We start from the raw sequence: 20,807 nt of genomic DNA on the forward strand, positions 1-20,807 counted from the left end.
CAGAATAACGGTTTGGCGTATATGTCGGCTCATTACATAATAAGAAATTGCAGTGAAGAAATACCAAAGATACATTGGAGGTAGTTAAGAAACAGTGTTGCAATTATGTGGTTTGTCCACCAGAGGGCATTGACAAGTTTAACTTTTATCCACGGTAGTGGCATGGCTTGAAGGATAGGAATATTAATCTGTCAGTTCATCCACTACTTTGGTCCAGACTGAAATATCTCATGAACTTTTGAATGTATTGCCATGATGTTTGGTTCAGACACTCATGGTGCCAAGAGGATGAATCCCAGTAATGCTGGTGATCCACTGACTTTTCCTGTGGGGGCACTATGATGCTAACATTTAAGGTTTTAAGATACATTTCTCCACAACTATTGGATGAATTGCTAAAACAATTTGGTGCAGACATTCATGTCCTCCTCAGGGTGAATTCTATGTGTCCAATACTTTGGTTTATGACCAAAAACCTGCAGAGTAATTGACATTCCCATCGGTCTTGGCTGTACTTAATGTTAGTATGCTGACAGGCTAAACTAAGATGGTGAACATGGTAAAGCCGCTACACATCTGTAGGTTGTCATCGTGAGCAGGTTAGCATGCTAATGTTAGCATTAAGTACAGCCTCGTAGAGCTGCTAGCATGGCTGTAAACTATTAGTCTTCTTGTTAGTATAGTGATGTGAAAGCACAACAAATGGCCTTTTCTGTATAGGTTAGTGGCACTTGACATCACTGGCAACTGCCAACAGCTTAAGTGCAAAAATGGCTCTTACTAAAGAACACACTTATTGTTTGACAAACATTCATCAGCAAGTAAATATCACTTGTTTCAACATGTTTTTTAAAGATATCATATTACATAGATATTCCCTTTTCATTTATAGTTAAAAGAAGTCAACTGTAAAGGTGCAAAGGATGGTCGGACAAATGGAAAAATATATAGGATGCAAAATATACATATGTACTATGATGATATGAGAAAAGGAGAGTGATAATGTGATATTTCTTTTGGTTTTCAAGGTCAGCTGTGGACAACAAGCTGTCGATGGTCTGATCTGCAGTGTGATACTCACTGGAAATGCTAATTATCTGCAGTGAAGGCTTAAGTAATTCTAAATGCTACTCGCCAAGGGGGACGCCAGAGCTGAGCTGAGTCACACACACACACACACATGCAGGCACTCGCACACACAGCCAATAACAGTCCCTTTCTATCCAATCCATTCCCTGCTGCAGTGTGATTATTCTTAGTGATTGCTTTCTTTTTTTTTCTCTCCCCGAGCAGCGAGACCTGCCAATTCCTTACACTCCCTCTATAGATCCATGCACATGTCGAAGAAATATGGGAGCACACATACGCACACGCACACACACACAGTTATTACATAACCTGAAGTGCTGGAAAGCAGCCTCTCTCCATCCCTGAGGAGACGCTCAACACTTGGCCTGCTGTCATATTTACAGCGCCTGCTTTATTATCAACACATATCCCTTTCAGCCTATATTCAAATTGCATTTATGTGTTATTCTACCCACATCCTGCCAACCGTCTAGCTGCAGGATACAGGAAACAACAATCTGATGCGGGCTGAGCTGACCTGTTTCATCGAAAGTTAAGTCACCTGCTATGTGACCCACACACCTCAGTGTAGGTACTTTGTCATCTCCATCCATAGGCCTTTGTGTTCCACTTTGGGAGTGTAATCTTTTCTGTGTGAGGCGGACAAGAAAAGTTGATGCCAGCGAATGAGGAGGGATGAGTCAGTTTGTGTGATAAATGGCAGTGCAGAGAGGATGTATCTCCCTGTCCCTCTCTTCCTCTCTCTCTCTTAGACACACGTGATAACACACATACGCGGGGGAGAGGACGGGGAGTTGTAAACAGGGATGGCCATTTGTTTCTGTCCGGGATAAGAAGTGCTTACTGTAGCACTGCTGGGTACATGCAGAGCCATGTGTGTCCCTGTGTGTGTGTGTGTGTGTGTGTGTGTGTGTGTGTGTGTGTGTGTGTGTGTGTGTGTGTGTGTGTGTGTGTGTGTGTGTGTGTGTGTGTGGTGCTGCAGGGGAATATGGTTAAAATGATAATCCTGAATACTTTGTTTGACTTCATGTTTCATGTAATTATGTTTAGTAACTTAAAGGTGCTACATGGGGGATTTTTTTAAGCAGCATAAATGAGTCACTGCATCACCATTTAATGATATGACTTGCTATGAATACGTTATGCAAACAGAAGCTACACAGAGCAACACTAGCATTCATTTTTAGATGTGATTTTGACCACTTAATGAATTTAAAACCAAAACTTATATTGCTGCTTATATTATCGCACATATGGAAGGCCATGTGTATAAAAGAGTGTAACTTTGTGGCTGTGGAGAATGTAATTAAAGCACAATATAGGCTAATAATGTAGCACACATCCATATAATGTTGAAGCAGTGAAATCAAAATGCTAAAATATAAATTAATTCCTACATCAGAGGTTAGTATGAAAGGATGCTGTACACTCTCACACAGAAGTAGAACTCCAGATAAAGTGTTGATTGATACTAAACAGATTATCCTGTTAAAATAAATTAAACTGAATTTAACTCCACTTTAAGTCTGATGACCACAACTACATTAAATGGTTAGGCTCAATTATTTAATTAAATATAGGAAAGTTGATGTTTCCAGTAAAGGTGAAGAGATGAACTGGGTGCATGCAAGTGCAAGTGTGACACCATGTTCTACCCCACTGGTGGTATCTGGCCATGCTGATAGTGTCAGATCCATCAGCTGATGTTTGAATATATTTCTGCTATCAAACAGAAACAGTGGAGCAGAAGGGAATCCAGCTGTAGCCAAACAGGTTAAAGTACCAGCATCTGGACAGGTGATCAGACTGACTCATCTGGTCTGATCACGTTTGATTTGGAAAATTCTGACTTGTACAACACTTCCTCTACATAGTCACAGTAATCCACAGCTGCCTGCTATAGCGCTATATTTGAATTCCTTTTTATTATTTTGCAGTCACATATGAATTTGATGTTAAAATGTTACAAACAGCAGCTACACTTCTGATCATTTGACCTAATGCTTTACAAAATGATTCGACTTCACTTTGCAGCTTATATAAACATGTCAGCTAGTTTCAAACATAGTGGGCGTTCAGCATGAAAAGTCTATGGCGACGTATAAAAACTACAATTATAATATTTACAAGATTAATAAGAATCTATTAACTGTCACTACTGGTGCTTGTGTGTATGTGTGTGTCTGGAGCAGATGTCAACCCCTCTCCCCTTACCTTAGATCACCTTATCTAATACCCTCTGCTATCACGCTGTGTGTTGGCAGCTCTGATGGATATCCATATGTGTGTGTGAGTGTGTGTGCGTGTGTGTGTGTGTGTGTGTGTGTGCGCGTGCGTTTGTGTTTGTGTTTACCACAAAGAGAGCTGCATCTGTATTTATATAGAAGCAGCTTTGGACTCATAACTGAATGAGTCATCAGGTCAGGACAAATGTCGACTCTCCATGTGGAGAGGAAGTCTGCTATCCCACTGTGTGTGTGTGTGTGTGTGTGTGTGTGTGTGTGTGTGTGTGTGTGTGTGTGTTCTGCGGCACATAATCTTGGCATTAACAATCGAAGTAACTTGATGCACAATTAGGTAATATGTCACAGCCTTGGTTGAAACAACTGCAGAGCTAATGATTGGACAGCATCTTGCCAACGCTGAAATCTGATTGGATAGAAAAAAAATGTGAAGTAGACAATTTCCTAAACAATGTGGATCTTTTGAAGTGAGACAAATAAATACAATAGGTGAGAAATGCGATTAAAGATTTCAGGGTAAAGCAAATCAGAACGGCTGTCTATTCCGTAATCTTTGTTGCTACAGTTGCTCAATGAGTCGTTTGCATTGTCTACTCTCATATTTCGGATTGGATTTTCGGGAGAACAAATCCTGCCATTACAGTTTGTTTATGTAGCCTCTGAAGCAGCTGGAAGTCTGCCGAGGAGCAGCTTCTGGAAGGTAACCAATCAGAACAGAGGGGGGCCTTAAAGAGACAGGAGCTAAACGGCCTGTTTCAGACGGAGGCTGAACTGAGGGACTGCATAAAGGGTCTGTATAAGATAAATAAGGAGTTTTTAAATTCTTGTAAATCATGTAAAGATATATTTCAGTAGAGCCCCAGAATATAAAAATAAAGCTGCAAATGTGCTGAATATTTCCTTTGTAAAATGATGTAGCAAATTTCCTTCGAGCCTCAAGAGACAGGTGGCCACACTTGGTGCTCCAGGTCACATGACACACACATCGCTGACACAAAGAAGGTCCTCCCATACACATTAATTATAAATGGCACAGCTGTTAAACACTGAATGAGTCTTTCTGACCTTAACAAACCATCTGACTCTTTGTGTCATCAGAATTGGGTCCATTTGGGTCAAATAAAATTTAACATTTCTCTTCCATGTGTGCACGCAGCAAGCAGGAAGTTACATTAAAATGAATGGGATGCCATCTAGGAACATCCTATGCAGTTCTTTTAATACATCCCTGATTTTGTTCTATATATAAAAAAGTCAAATGTTTCTTTTATGTAATTGTAAATTGAATTTTTGGATTTTGGTTTGGATAAAGTAAGACATGCCATTATTCTGACATTTTATAGACTGGATAACACAGATTAATCACTGATGAAAATAATTTGCAGCTCCAGTAATTATACGGTCTCAAAATGAGTGCTTTAATCACTTTAAAGCAGCCTTTGCATAACAATCTTCCTTTCCCTCCTCAGAACTGCACCTGTACCCTACCACAGGCTTTAAAACGCAACACAAAATACACCATGTTCCTTTCAACTGACCACAAATCCCCCCCCCCCCCCCCAACCCTCCTCCTCCAGCCTCCCCTCTCAGCACTGACACTGTGCCACCAGGTTTAACCCTCTGCAGAAACAGAGCAGCGACCAGGGGGCCGTAGCTGACTAAATCCCAGACTGCTTATGCAACCAGCGGCCAGAGCTGACCGGCAGAGCAGATTCAGCGAGCCAAGACGATGATCACACCCCCGCCCCGGCTCCAGCTCCGATTCTCGAACATTTAGAGCAACGCCATCTTCGGCTGGAGCCTCTCAAAGCCTTTTTCCATTTCAGTGACCTTTAAGTTTTCTGGGTATGTGAGCTATACACGTTCCTGTTTCCCCGTGTGAGAAACAACAGCAACACGAACATTAAGCCGTTTCATTTTCTACCCACGAAGGATTTGCTTTCTATTTTCACAAAGTGGGCATGATCAGAAGTGACCGACCGCTTTTCGCACACACACACACGCACGCACACACACACACACACACACACACACACACACACACACACACACTCCAGCAGTGTGTTTTTGAGTGTGACCAAGCATTGACAGAGAGTGGTATATGGGAGAGAAAATAATGAGAGAGGGAAGAGAGGGAGCACAGCACACAATGACAAGGAACATTAAGTAGCAAAGTACCAGAGAGTGTACGAGTGTGTGTGTGTGTGTGTGTGTGTGTGTGTGTGTGTGTGTGTGCGTGCGTGCGTGCGCAAAGATAAAGAATAAAGTGTCGTAGCCAATATCTCTGCACCAACAGTCAACAGCCCCAACCGACAAAATCTCAAATCTCCTGTGTGGCTGCTTTCTGAGCACATTTACAGCTTCGTTTAAATGTCAGCAATATATTTATTCACTCGTCCTCCTTCTGTAACTGACCTTTAAACTCTGACCTTGTGGTCCAAAATTTCACTCCATCGATTTCACACATGAAAACTGTTGTTTTATTGTCATCCACGGCTGTGGGGGAGCTTTGTCAAGCCTGAAGAAATAACCCTGATGATGTCATCAGGGGGGGTTATCTCATCTTGGGCTAGAAATGTGTGGCAGAAAACCAGTGTTACAAAGTGAAGGGGTAGAGTCTGAGAGAGGGTTTAACGTTAGATTATAGCGGGTCGCAATATTGGGAAATGTAGGAACAAGTGTTTTTATAGCTTTAATCAGGGACTAATTCACATCACATAAATTCAGCCATAATTACAAGCAGCCAAGTAAAAAAAACAACAAAAAACAGCCCGCTATCAATAGATATGTACAATTTCTGTGTCAACAACTTTTGGCAAACTTGCTGCTAATCCTCCATCGCTGGCAGTTACATCTAAACAAAATCCAATATTAACACTATTAGACTCATTTCAATTCTGTATCAGTTTCAATTGTTAAGGACCTACTCCAAATGTGAAGCTAATTTAGGTTATTAACATAAATGGTGTGACAAGGTAACAGTGTAGGTAGCAATCTTTATAGAAGCGTGGTAGTAAATCACTGGAACCCATTTAAGCTATTAAATTATTTACAATATAGATTCTAATATGTTTAATTAAAAGATGAGAGCCAGCCTCACCAGTCAGTATCTAATAATAACAGATATTCACTTTATGAACTACACATTTTCACTTGAATTACAGTTTTTGGGAAATACGCTTATTTGCTTCTTGCAGAGAGTCAGATGAGAAGATTGGTACCATTCTCATCTTTTCTCAGTAAAAAAATAAAATTAGCTCAAAATGTCAAACCAGTCCTTTGACAGTAGAGTTGTTGAATAATTGAACCTCATGTGGTGATATAACAACAACTACAAACTAACATAATGAGTTTTTAGTGGGTTTTCTTTCACACACATGAAGAGCTCTTTGTCATGTAAGACCTAACAGTGATCACAGTGCATTGCTTGGAACATCAGTTGGATAATCTTCTCTGTGATTCTCCACACATTTACCACAGACAGTCTACTAATGCTGGAAAATATGTTCTTTCACACCACCCAGCCCCTATAAACAGCGGTATGACAGTCAGACAGACGAGGCTGCACCTACATAAAACATTGTGTCTGCATACAAGAGCTCAAACGTCATGTCATCTTCCAACCAAAGCTGTATTGTGGTGTGATGAGAACAATACCAAACAGAGGGGGACAACTGCCGGCGAGACGCCCATTGGCGGCGGATTGTTGAGCGCAGGAGTGTTTTTGTGACCTATATTGTGATCTGTGACTCATCATGCTGGAGTGTTTCTTGCGTGTGTCTGCTTTTACATGCCATGAAGTACTGCAGCTTAAGCCCACTTTGATCAGCTGGCTTAACACACACACACACACACACACACACACACACACACACACACACACACACACACACACACACACATACGCACACATCACATCACATCAGGGGACATTACATTGACTTAAATGTATTTCCTGGAAGCTCATCCTAACCATAACCATGACCACCACATGCCTCTACCTAACCTTTACCATAACCTTAAAATAACCATTAACTAACCTAAACTTTAGACCAAGTCTTTACCCTAAAATTAGTTATTTACATTAAGGAGACTTAATATGTGTCCCCATAAGGCTTTAAGGAGTGCGGGACCCCACAACGTAGGAATACCTGAAATACGCACACACGCACACACACACACACACACACACACACACACACACACACACACACACACACACACACACACACACACACACACACACACACACACACACACAGCCTCCAACAATGTTTCTTAATAGATAAAATAATAGAGGATTACTCTAATATAATAGCAAATACGTTTTCTGTATAACAACAGTGCAACAGTTTATTACGACACTTTAATTCCTACACGGAGGCACGAAAATGATCCCTACTTTGTCGAACGCAGCACATGAAGCCAGGCAGCCGGGATGTAAACATTATACTCTCTCATTATTCTCCAGACACACTCAGCCTTGACATTCTGAGGGGTGATACGTCATGTTGGATCCCACCTGCAGTGTGTCCTCAGACTGCACTGACTGAGGAAAATCACTGTCACTTATTGTAACGGAGCTCAGAGAGAGCGACATAGACCCACACACACACACACACACACACAAACACACACACACACACACACACACACACACACACACACACACACACATATATACACACTTTGGATACCTGGCTGCCCCTAGAATATAGGGTGCATGATGGTGATGATGATGGTGGTGATGGTGAGGGAGGGGTGCGAGAGGTTAACACTTATCAATGAAAGGTTATCAATGACACAAATATATAACAAACACAAACATATATCGTAAACAATGGTGTAAACAAAATGTTGTTGCTTGCTGGAGTAAAATGGGAGAACATACACACACACACCGTTAAGGAGCAATCACAGCATTGTTTTCTGTGTGTGTGTGTGTGTGTGTGTGTGTGTGTGTGTGTGTGTGTGTGTGTGTGTGTGTGTGTGTGTGTGTGTGTGTGTGTGTGTGTGTGCGCTGCTGCTGCACAGAATGGGCCCAATCGATCATGCATTGAATACAAGCAAACTCAGTGTAATACATCACTGTTATTATAACCACTGATGTTCAATTAGTCAGATGCGGGTGAGTTCGGGTGCAGGTGAGGATAAATCAAACCGGGTTAATTCCGCTACTCACCATTCAGTTGGTTGCCATACGCTGGCTGTGGAGTCCGCCCTGTGAGCCCAGGCAGCTGGTAAACACCAGGGATGATAAGAGCTCATACTAAAGCCAGGTGAGCCGTGAGAAACGCCAGACCGAGCGGATCTCGGTGTCCTCTGAAAAGCCTCCGAGCATCAGCCGTGTGTGTGTGGATGAAGCGCCGAGCATCCTGCAGCCTCCTCCGGCTCTGCGTCCTATTGTCTCTGCATCGCTCTGTCCTCTAGGATGGGAGGAGAGGAGGGGAGAGGGGAGGCAGGAGAGAGAGCGAAATAGAGAAAGAGCGAAATAGAGAGAGAGAGAGGAGCTCCAGTAGCCCTCCCTCTCCTCTTTGCTTTGGCCAATCGCAGCGCCGCTCCGCCGGGAGCCGCCGCTGCTGCTCGCTGTCTCCGTACAGACTATGCTGCCTTCATGGGCAGTGGGGAATATCAATTTCTGTCTATGGATGCCAACAAAGTGATGGGTTGTGAAATGTTGCATTAGCAATCAAAACTTTGTAACATTCAGTGACTGTGACGTGATTTTGGGGTCAGTGAAAACAACGACTGTTGTTCACCAGATTGTTTAAGAACATCCTTGTCTGTGATTCTTAATAACAACTACAAAATCATATTCAGATTAACTTTAAAGCAGCTATGATCAATATTTAAGACTTTGCAGGTCCTCTCAACTCTACAGACCGTTTTGGTGTCTTTTAGCTTTATTGTTTTGATTCAGTCTCTCAGCTCTCATCAGTGTAGTTTCCAGCAGCATTAGCAGGCAGCTATTTTTAAGGTAAGGCTAGTTTATTTGTATGGCAAAGCACATAAAAAACAGAAGAAAAGAGAATAAAAGACAGAATATAAAAGCAACAAAAGGCAATATAAAAATTAGTAAAACATATAATTTAAAAGTATTAGGTTGCAAGAATAAGACTGATAAAATATGAAAAATAAAAGTTTTAGTGCAGTATAAGTTATTTGGTGACAAATCTGTCCAACTCCAAAAAGCAGGCAAAATTAGCATCTAGCTCCTACATGAAATATGTTAAATTGTCAATACTCATTTTCATACTCTATTTACCAAATGCACAAGCAACCGTTGCATAATCTACTAACAGTAGTCTGCTAATTTTATTGTCATTTCAGATGAAAATGATTTCCTAAGTCGTCTTATCTCGGACTGAATACTTCTGAATTTGGAGTTTACAAGCAAGACATGAACGCAGCACGAGTCTGACATGGAGAGGGCATCTATCTAGCGCAAGAGTCCCAATTCTAATATAAAAGTGGTGTTTTTAAAATAAACATCATCTGGTAGTCATGAGTCATGACTGTAGTCCAGAATCAGGATCTCTAATAAAACCCAGGGACAAGATTCCTGTTGGTCCCTCACTGTGTGCTGCACTGCAGTCAAATAACAGTCGCCTCATCTTATGTCATATTTATTGCTCATATACTTGACTAAAAGACTAAAATCTTACATTACATCTACATATATGATTTTAAATGAGCTCTTGCATAATTATACATCTTTACAAGTTCATTTAGTATATTCCTCATGACTGATCCTTTGTAGAAAGCAGCCCTCTGGTTACTGAGAGGTTGCATCACAGGATGAAAACAGGGAGGTTCTGTCCCCAGAGGCTGTTTCTGATCTCTCCACCAACAACACTCATCACATGGGTAATAAGTGTCCTGTTTTGCAAGGATTACCATCATACAGCAACCGCACAGATTTTGGCTCTTTAAGTACGGTCCAGGGGAACCATCAGGGGCTCTTTAGTGGGGGCGCCACTGGGCCCCAGAAAAAATAAAAAAAAGGAAATTAAATATTTTTATCATGATAGGTTGAAAGATATAACTTTCTCTGCATTTGAACTACCCCACACTTTTTTCCGTCCTTTCTAAAATATTTCAGACAGCTGGCTGGTGCTGCAGTTTTGTGCAGGATTCAGGGGTGAACTGGGCAGCATGTCAAGTGGCTGCTTTTTTCTTTTGAAGAGTAATAACTATGAGAAAGAGTTTTGTAAGTGGTTAAAGATGAGTGGAGGAGCTCTGTGAGCATCATAGAGATGTTCACTATCAAAGTACAGCCCGCTCACTGTGACAGTGTAATTACCAGGAATGATGGGAGCCTGTGAGGGACCTGTCCATTCAGCTCTGCTTCCACTTGATTTAACTGAACCCTCAGCTAGAATCACCTCATCTGTCTGTAAGGTTGTGGTGAAAGCATTTCTTATACTGTTAGAACTCAATACAGACTTATTGTAGAGATAAAAAAAACAAGCTTGTATCATCACACAAATTCATTCACAGTCATTCAGCTGAGGGAAAAAAAAGGATTTTATTGAAAAGGAATGATTGAGTATAGGTGAGGTAGGGTGAATACAAAGGGTTAAAAACATCCAACGTGTCCACAGGGAAACTTTAAAATTGGACATCTAGAAAACTACAGTTGAAATGGAAAAAACAAATGTGCAACTTTTCTCATTGGCAGGCAAAAGAACTTGAGAAGAAACGAATACAGTAGATACTAAACATTAGCACATTAAAAAAAGTAAAATCAGTGCAGATTGGATGAACTTAAAAAGGCATTAAAAAAACACTTTCAGGCAGCGGATGTTGGCCTGTCAGTGTGGTGTGAGTCGATATAGTGCAAATATCTCCACGGACTTAAAAAGGACTTATACAAACAAATAGAGCGCCACGTCTTTGGTGTGGAGATGCTGCGCCAGGTTCTGAATGCGACAGAGGCGAACGTTCAGAGCATCTCCTGCGCTGTACACTCTGTATATGTGGTAGCGCTCCTTCTCTTTCAGTGCAAAGTGAAGCTCGTTGGCCGACAGGTGGATGAACGACTTCTCTTTCTTTATGGTGGACTTCACCTCCACGTACACCACCCCGCCGTTCTCTCCTCCCTCCGGTCCGAAGGTGAGCTTGAAGTCGTACGGCTGGCCGCTCTCTCCGCTCTGGTTGCACCACAGGATGTTCGAGGGTCGCTCGGGGTCGCCGCTGTCTCTCCAGTGGCACAGGAAGGAGTTGACCAGCTGTTCACCCCACTCGCCGATGGCCGCCACGTCTCCGGGGTCCTCGGATAAGACCACCTACATGAGAAACAGTGCAATTTAGAGACGCTGGAAAGCTCTCAACCACTCAGAAACCATGAGGTGTAATGATGTACTCACAGTGGAGGGTCTCTGGCAGTTGAGCTCCATGTCCTCGAGCGTGGTCTGTAAGGGCAGGGCTTTGTTCCAGAGGGGGAAGTCTAGGTTCAGAGGAGGACGCTGAATATCCGCCATCCCTTGAAATGTGCTGGGAAGCACCACAGCCTCGGGGACGGAGCTGCAGGAGACACAAACAAAGGATCAGTTTACAGCAGGGGAGAAAGGGTGGAGGGGAATTGGAATTATGTGTTGAGTAAGAGTGAAAAATCAACATTAGTTTTTCTACATTAATATTTCAATTTTTTTTTGGGAGTGAGGAGAAGAGGCCTACAGGCTGTTTGGAGCGGGCTGCTCGCTGGCTGTCTCAGCAGGCTGTGCAGATGGAGGACTCTGTGCTGCTCTGGGAGCCTTCAGGCTTTCCTCTCCAGCCTCCGCTTTGTGATGCTCAGTGGTCTCACTCTGTTGACTGCGCTCTGTTAGTGACAGACAGGACCACATGGAAAGTGTTTGCGTTTACAAGATGTATACATGTGGAATGTGTGGATAAAGCAACTGAGTGTACAATTTTTGTGTTATTACATTTTTTTTTTTTAAACACTCACAGATGTCAAAATATTCTACCCACAGTGACTTTAGATAAGCAAATACTATTCTTACTGACAGATTTTGTTTGGTTACATGAATTTGCATCACTATTTTTCACTGTAGTCATAATCTAGAGATAGTTTTAAAATGCTGCCAAACCAAAGATACAATGAAGATAATGAAATGAACCAAATATTACTGTCAGTGTTATTTTCATAGCTTCTGACAGCTCAACATGGTGTAGTGCTGGTGATTCCTCTCATATTACTAGCCACCAAAGATTAACAAGCATTAGCGAGTAGAGCTACATTTTCGTTAGCTTATTCTGTCAAGTTTTACGGACATGAAACAGATTTACATGTGAATTAATGTTTTTTTTTAAATATTTTTGGCTGCTTGGAAGCAACAGAATAAACTCTAAACCCAAATTAATACATAACATTGACCTAGTATCATCTCATAAAGTTGGAATGGCTACTGATTAGCAAACAACATCCTGAGAAAGTTAAAAACGTATCTCTTCGCTTTAGCTTTTAACTAGTTTTCAGTCACTAATGCACTTCTTTTAATAGTTGTATTTTACTTGATTTTATATATCATTTTTATTCTCATTAAGCTATTTTCATTATATACTAGTATTCCATTAATGTTTTTATTTCTTTCCTAATTGTTTTTTGTTCTTTTTCTATCATTGCTTTATGTTCGTTTTATGTGAAGCACTTGCTGTATGTCATTGCTTTTGTCATAATGCACTTTGAGCTGCACTGATTGTATGAAAGGTACTATACAAATAAAGTTATATTATTATTATTGCCCTGAGGGAAATATCTGGCTTTTTAGCTGCTACATGCATCATTATGTTCACCAATTAGTTGCTGACTTGGTCTTTTTATTATGTAAAGTTGGGTAGGTAGAGTTTAGAGCTTTTTCAATGTAAGCAGCTTCATCTTACTGCTGAAAAGGGTTGATGCGTTTCAGGGGCTGAAAACCAGAGAAATGATGCTAAAAAGGCTAAAAAGCTCCACAGAGCCGAGGTGATAATTCTCTGTAGATTACATTAAATTACACATAGTCATCTGATCCATCACAAACACACAAATATTGATTGGTGCAGCTTTAAATCCAATCATTCTTTATACTTTTTAGGTTTTTTTTTCTTGTAACTTTAAACCAGTGTGAACACAATCGATGGCAGTAAGGAAACACAAGTTAATAAATGTGTAACCTGGAGGAAGTGGAATGCTGGTGTTCACAGCAGCAGCAGCAGCAGCAGTGTTATACTGGCCTGGATGACTGACGGCTCTCTGAAGGTCGGGCTGGTCTGAAGGTCGGCTGCTGGTGCTTTTGATTGGCTGGTTCCCCTCAAAGCTGCTGCTGCTGCTGCTGGGACTCTGAGGGATGCCGTGGCTGCTTCCTCTCTGGATGAACTCTCTCTCTGGGTCTCTGTCTTTAGGCGGAGCTGGAGGCGGCCACATCTTCATGACTGCTTCGACTACGCCCCCGTCGGACTGGCCTGTTGGCACACAAATAACAGAATAAGAGGAAATGTACAGTGAAGATATAACTGTGCTTTTTCCTCATTCCTCAGCCTACCTGTGCGACTGCTTCCTGTGTTGAAGAGAGAGGCTCGTGGAGGCCAGCAAGCCAGCGTCTGCTCCCCGTCAGCTTGCGGGGGGCGAGACGGCTCCTCCGGTGAGCCGATGGAGGAATTACATCTTGACGGCGCTGCCAAAGAGAATTTATGAGTGTTAAAAACCATAGAAGAAGAAAGGATGGGATAAAAGCTGCAAAACACCAATCGCATCTAAGTTCGTTTCAGCACCGTTACTCCATAACAACAAATTTAGCGATGAAAACCTCTTTTGATCATATTAATCCTTGAAGTATGTGCGTGTATGTGTGTGTGTGTATGTGTGTGTGTGTACTCTTTGCTGCAGTGAGGGATCTGCTCCTCTCGCTCTTTGAGCCCTGGCAACAGCTGCTCTTTTATGTTGCAACACACAACAGTGAACAAACCAGAATTAGCATATGTAAGAAACACATCAGTTATCTATCTATCTGTGTGTGTGTGCGTGTGTGTGTGTGTGTGCAGCTGAGAAGAAAAACACTTTGAATATTATGAAATGATAATGGAAATCGGGGCAAGTGTCAGACAGAATAGGAGAAACTGCAGATGTGAGATGTCACTTAGACGCAGCAGCAGCTCCGCTAGAATTCATCTCATGCTGCAGTTATAACACACAGTTACTCTGCATCAACGCTGTGCATCTCTCACATTAACACTAACCTGAACATATGTGTTCTCTGGTCTAGTTTTAGAACTCACACCTTAACAATGCTGTGAACAAAGTTGGCTCGACTTAAGTCAGATTTAAACATGTGCATGTGAACAGCTGGGCACTGTAGTTTTAAGCACACATTCCTCAAATAGGAGGAAATAGTGGATTTACTGTTGGACTATTTTCTGTGGCGGATTGATACACGCTCAATGTTCTAGTGAGTATTTATGGCAGTAGGACAGTGTGTTTGGGATTGACACAAAATCAACTACTGTGTGTGTAATTGTGGGTCTGCAAATAGTGGATTTGCTAGGGACTATTTTCTGTGGTGGATCGATACACACCGGATGTTCTAGTGAGTATTTATGGCAGTAGGACAGTGTGTGTGAGACTGACACATAATAAAATACAGTGTGTGTGTGATTATGGGTCTTTTCATGGGATTTTTCACATTCACAAACAAAAACATGACTCAGTAATGAGTTTCAAAAAGTTAGCTAGCCTTAGCTAACACTAGCCAAATTAAGCTACTTCTCTAGCAAAGTGAAGCTATAGAAGCAGACTCCTCAGTGTATTGAATTTGTGCCATCAGGATTGTGTTTTCCTGTGCTGGTTAGTGTTTTGTACCCTGACTGTGTGTAGCCACTTACACACATGCACAATAGCCTTGACATTTTCCAGACATCACCCAGAGGAGCTGTATATGTGAACGCAAAATGTCCGAATCAGTCACAGCAGACATTAAACAGACTGTACCCAGCCACCAGGCTCCCGAGAACAAAGTCTGTGTAATGTCCGATTGAGTCCACATGTGATACAGCAGGTTGTTTTCCAGAGAATTCACAGAGAGAGTGGGTGTGTGTGTGTGTGTGTGTGTGATGTTTCTGTCATGCAGCTGGCGCGGACCGGCTAAGCTTCATTGTTTTGTCTGAGCCTGAAACGCTCCGCTGTGAGCTATCGCTAATGGGAGTGAAGACTTCCTGTCATTTATATCTGATGAGAAGCTTAAAAATGCTGGATTACTTTTTGTGTGTCACGTCCTGCCTCCTGCACCCCTCACCTAAACCAGACAGAGTATTTCCAGCAGGTCTCTTCAACAACTGACACGGACAATCTCCTGCTGTGTGCTACATCTGTGAAAGGGAACTCTGGACAATGTTCAGACTTGATTCTCCGCACGCTGTCCAGAGTTTTTCATGTTTAAACACCTCACGATTTCTCTGTACCTCTGTCCAGGGGGATCTCTGGTTTGGGAGGCTCTGGGACTTCCCACTTCTCCTCCTCACTGGGCAGCTCTCTGATGTCATCCTTGTTCAAAAACCTCTTCAGAGCTCCTGGGTCCTACAAGTTAGAGTCAATAAAAATATGATGATAATTTGCATTACAATTGTTTTATATAACAAACTCCACATTGAATGAAAACACTGCTGCTTACATTACAGAACTGACTAATTGAATGTTTTGAGTCCTGAGCTGAGCAGATTTGAGCTTTTCTCCTTCCTGTCTCGTCAATAGAAACAGTGACGTTCTGAATCTTATTAAAATGTTGTTTAACTAATTAACATGTACTGCCGCTAACTGTTCGATCAGTTTCCTGGAATAATACAATTTAAAGTAATAAGCGGATGTAATAAGTTGAGAGGCGTCATCTATCTGCCTCCAGTGTATTAAATGAGTGTTACGGTTCAGTCACATCCATAAAATGTTCTTTTTTTATTTACTCAGGCAAATCCAGACTTAGAGATTAATTATTTAAATGAGCTGTGTTTTATTAAGATTTCTCTACTGATTAAACACAACGCAGCAGAGCAGCTGCTACACTAAGAAAGCCAAATGAGACAGAATATTCAGTAGAGAGGGATCAGTGTTTTAAACGTTGTTAACCTTTAAACTCTGACTTTCACAGAGTCTCTGCTGCTGAGCATGAGCTGCTCTACAGATCAACACAAGTGGGGAATGAGAGCAAGTTGCCATGTAATGTAAACGTGACTCCCTCCAGGGAAATAGCCTATTAGTTCTAGCTACAGTCAGCTCTGCGGTGGTGGCTCTGCGTGTGTGTGTGTGCGTGTGTGTGTGATAGAAAAGATAGAGGATGACAGATTGTGAAAGGACCGCGAGCGAGCAAAAGCCCCTGTTCAACTGGATATGGATTAGTGATCAATGCTCCAAGAGGTCGTGTATCACTTACATTGAGCGAGGTTATCAGGCCACTCAGGAAATGCATCAGCTCTTTCCTGTGGCCGCTCTCTGTGCAGAACAGTTTCACCAGCTCCCTGCAGCACACACACACACACACACACACACACACACACACACACACACACACACACACACACACACACACACACACACACACACACACACACCGACAGTATTACAAGGTATTGCAAGATAACTTGAAAGAGAGACACACATATACCAAAATACATACAGGAATGTGTACCAGATGGATTTTATCACAAGGAGTCTTTTATTTGTTGCTGTATAATATTCAAGTTCCTGTTAATAGGAGCATGTATGTAAAGTTTTTATCAGTCCTGCATCATGCTAATTAAATATAGCATCTTAAAGTCTGGTCCTTCATGCATAACTTAATTAAAACAAGAACGGTCAAAATTGAAGCAGAAGAGATTGAGATGGCCTCATTTTTTACTATGGTTCAATCTCCAAAGAAGAACACTACACTTCCCATGATGCAACCTCAAACTTTGCAGTCTGCAAGGTGAAGTGGATGACTTTATATACAGTAATAGGCTCAGTTGGCTCAGCATGACGAGTAAATTCATATCGATGTGTAAAATTGGTGAAGTGCCCCTTTAAGAGAGTGAAACCTCAAACTGATGTTTGGTGTTGCTGTTGGCATTGTCACATTACTTAAGAAAATGTTGGATTCTGTCACAATGTAGTTGAGATCATATGATTCAGCTTATATAATATATAATAACTGAGGCTAGTGTTGAAAATCTGTGATCCTGGATGAATAAAACATTGCAATCTGTCTTGGAAGTGTGATTGTTTATAATTTCAAGATGCTCGTTTGTTGCTAAAAAGCCATGTTATTCTGTATCAGCTGTATAGTGAAGCAAGGCATTATGTGGAAAGGGCCTAAGTTGATGAAATTAAGGTTAAAAAAGATGAAGATAATGATGACTTTGGTTGTTGAAGTGAGTCATGGGTAGGGCTGGGTATCGTTTAAAACATTACAATACCAGTACCAGTACCAATCCAAGTACTTCATTCGATACCAATTACATATTTTGTGCACTTGGTTCTATACGGTTTTAACATGCGTGTAGTGTAGCCACACTTTAGAGTGTTTAGGTGGCATCTTGGCTGCTGAACTGCTAAGTGCGCTAACTCAAATTCACTGAGACTTAGCCACCACAGACGGGTTGTAGCTATTGTGCCAGTGGGCCGATCACATCACATTGAATCAACGAACGCTTGTGTTGATTGGCTGTGAGCAAGACCATACAAATAGTCATATTTTCTGGCTCTGGGTGCAAAAAGTATCGATTGCAGGTATCGTTAAATGGGAGACGTTTCGATATTACTTGGTATCCATTTATTTCGGTCGATACCTTAAAGGTATTGAGTACCGATTCCCAGACCTAGTCATGGGGGAACGTCACACACAAACCTGCAGATGTCCAGCCTGGCTGAGAGGTGATCTTTCTGGATGTAGAGCTCCTTCTTATCCTTCAGCAGACAGATGACATCCTGTATCTCCAGCACAGGATACTCACCGTCAGCCACATCCAGCTGGTAGCGAATGTACAGTTTGCCGACCTGTAAGCAAACATACGTTGTAGACTCAATTATCTTTGTGCTTTTCTCCCTCAAGACCTTGATTCAACACCACTGAGAACGAATCTACTTTAAGGATTCAAGCTTCTGATCTTCTGACCTGTGCAAAGGAAAGTCGTTTGATTTTCTCTCCAATGTTGTCGTCCACCAGTTCTTTGTAGACTTCAGCCAGCTCGTCGTGGTGGTAGAGGAACCTCTGGATGTAGGGGATCACAGAGCGCACCATGGCCTGCATGGGTGGGCAGGGCCTCAGGCTCTCAGTATCGGGTGTTGTGTTGACACAGTGGGACAGCTGGCGGATACCGCAGATCTCCATGAAGGTAAACCTGTCCACCTCATTGAACGCAGGCATGGTGTTTGTTTGTTCTCCTAGCAGGCAATCATATATAACTGTTACACTTGTGTACTTCAATCAAAAGTAACAATCTAGCATTGACAACAATTTTAGATGAATGTATCAGCAGCATACCAAAGGTCCCAGTCTTGCTCTTGTGTGCAGTCTTCTTCTCTGCAGGTGGCAGGTTGAGCAGGCAGACCTGCTTGTGAGGTTTAAAGATCTTCTCCAGCTCTTTGTTGTCAGCGATCATGGGTTTACGTGCCAGACTCACCCAGGTGTTCTCCTTGGTGGGGAAGACCCTCTTGTCAGACACCATACCTGAAAGCAAAGAGTTAAAGAGGAGGGTGAAGATGAAGGTCTACTGTGTCTCAAACAATCTGAGGACTCATGCTTCACTGCTCTACACTTGTTTTTGTTTTCAGTACCCAAGGATTATTTTTTACTAATCCACATCATATTATTAAAATCCAGATAAAAATGATCTGATTGTAAAAAATGAAGAAAAAAATTATTTATCTGTAAATTAGAGCCCAACTGATAAATGTCTTCATTTATATCTGACAAGTTTATATACTACTATACTGTATAGCTGTAAACAGTACCAGTCATAAGTTTGGACACGCTTTGTCTGTTTGTATTTTTTAGTCCCAACTCTTTAAGAGCTAAATGTAAGGGGTCGTCAACAAAAATGTTTCTGTTATGTGACATCTCTTAAAGGGGAACTCCACTATGTGAAAAAAAATGTGTATGAAGTCTTTCATGTCTCCAGAGGGAGCTACGAGAAATCTGATAAACTGCCTCGAGTAATGTCACATGAGTCAGGGTCAGTTGAGGCTGTAGCCTACAAGTTTGAAAAAACAAAATGTATGTTGCATTGTGGGTAATGTAGGGGCCAGGTTTTGACAAGGAAGAAGAATGTGTGGAATTAAAAAAAGACAATATTGCTGGTCCTTTTTCCAAATGTATCCAGTTTTGGTCTGACAGGAGTGCAATATGTGACATCACAGCAGTAGCTCTGGGCAAAGAACAACTTTGCCATAAGGAATAGATTACACAATATCTGTTTTATGTATAATTTATAATCCTAACTACATTCACTGCCAGAGCATCTGCTTTAGCAGCATTAAATGTAAAAGTATGCTGCACATCTGATTGACTTTCAGAGAGGAAGATGTTGTTGTATCAGGCCAAATGGTCATCTCATTCACTTCTGTAAAGCTTCCCGCTTAGGCCAATCCCCTTTAAGGACCGCTATTTGAGAGAAGTCACATGCTTTTTCCTAAAGTCCCTGATTAAATTAGCACTGTGGATCCCCTCTGCTACTACCACACTTCAAACACTGCAGACAGTAAAGTTAACTATCTGATTGCTTTCATTCTCCGGTGTAAAATAATTCCAGCCTGCAGCGACAAGTTCCTTCCAGCTGCTCTCAAAACACGCACCTCGCTGACAGGTCATGGATGATGTTCTTTTGCAGCAAATACTTTAAAGTGAACTCACTGCGACAGTCATTCAAACATACACATAGATTGAAGAGGTAATGAAAGGCTTTGTTAGCAACATGTATGTGTTTCTTCTACTCACCTTTCAAAGTGGAGCAGTAATTGGGATCGAGCTGAGGCATGTTATCCAGGTCTCCAGACAGTTGAACTTTACACTTTTGAGCTGTTAAAGATACAGAGAAGTATTGTATTATATTGTATTGTGTTGTATTAAAAAATACAACACAAAAAAAACCTGACAAAGTACTGTATCATATTGTACTGCATTGTATCGTATCATACTGTATATCATATCAAATTGATTTCTATTGTATTATACTCTGTAATATTGTATTGTATAATATTGTATTGAATTGTACTGTATCGTATTGTATTGATTTGTATTATACTGTATTATACCATTATATTGTATTGTACTTTATCGTATTGTATTGTATCGTATTGATTTGTATTATACTATACAATATTTTATTGTACTATATAATATTGTATTGTACTGTATCGTACTGTATAATATTGTATTGTATTGTATCGTATTATATTGTATAATATTGTATTGTATCGTATTGATTTGTATTACACTGTATTATATCATATTATATTGTATTGTAGTGTAT

At 41.3% G+C, this 20,807-nt stretch overlaps 1 protein-coding gene across 3 annotated transcripts in view; it reads right to left on the reverse strand.

Moving 5' to 3' along the window:
* Positions 1-10,863: 10,863 nt before the first annotated feature.
* wu:fj29h11 (uncharacterized) overlaps positions 10,864-20,807 on the reverse strand; it is a 42,637-nt gene continuing 32,693 nt past the window's right edge. For 2 of the 3 annotated variants that reach the window (XM_062442906.1, XM_062442908.1), the window contains 11 exons: positions 20,273-20,353; positions 18,821-19,006; positions 18,452-18,720; positions 18,185-18,333; positions 16,733-16,817; positions 15,771-15,885; positions 13,859-13,990; positions 13,491-13,778; positions 12,012-12,153; positions 11,702-11,858; positions 10,864-11,620 (listed from right to left, as the gene is read on the reverse strand). In XM_062442906.1, coding sequence (XP_062298890.1) covers positions 11,201-11,620; positions 11,702-11,858; positions 12,012-12,153; positions 13,491-13,778; positions 13,859-13,990; positions 15,771-15,885; positions 16,733-16,817; positions 18,185-18,333; positions 18,452-18,720; positions 18,821-19,006; positions 20,273-20,353 — 2,024 coding nt within the window. In that variant the 3' untranslated portion in view covers positions 10,864-11,200. The remainder of the gene's footprint in view (positions 11,621-11,701; positions 11,859-12,011; positions 12,154-13,490; positions 13,779-13,858; positions 13,991-15,770; positions 15,886-16,732; positions 16,818-18,184; positions 18,334-18,451; positions 18,721-18,820; positions 19,007-20,272; positions 20,354-20,807) is intronic. The other variant, XM_062442907.1, reaches the window with a different exon arrangement.

This window comes from Scomber scombrus, chromosome 21, assembly GCF_963691925.1.
Source record: "Scomber scombrus chromosome 21, fScoSco1.1, whole genome shotgun sequence".
NCBI lineage: Eukaryota > Metazoa > Chordata > Actinopteri > Scombriformes > Scombridae > Scomber > Scomber scombrus.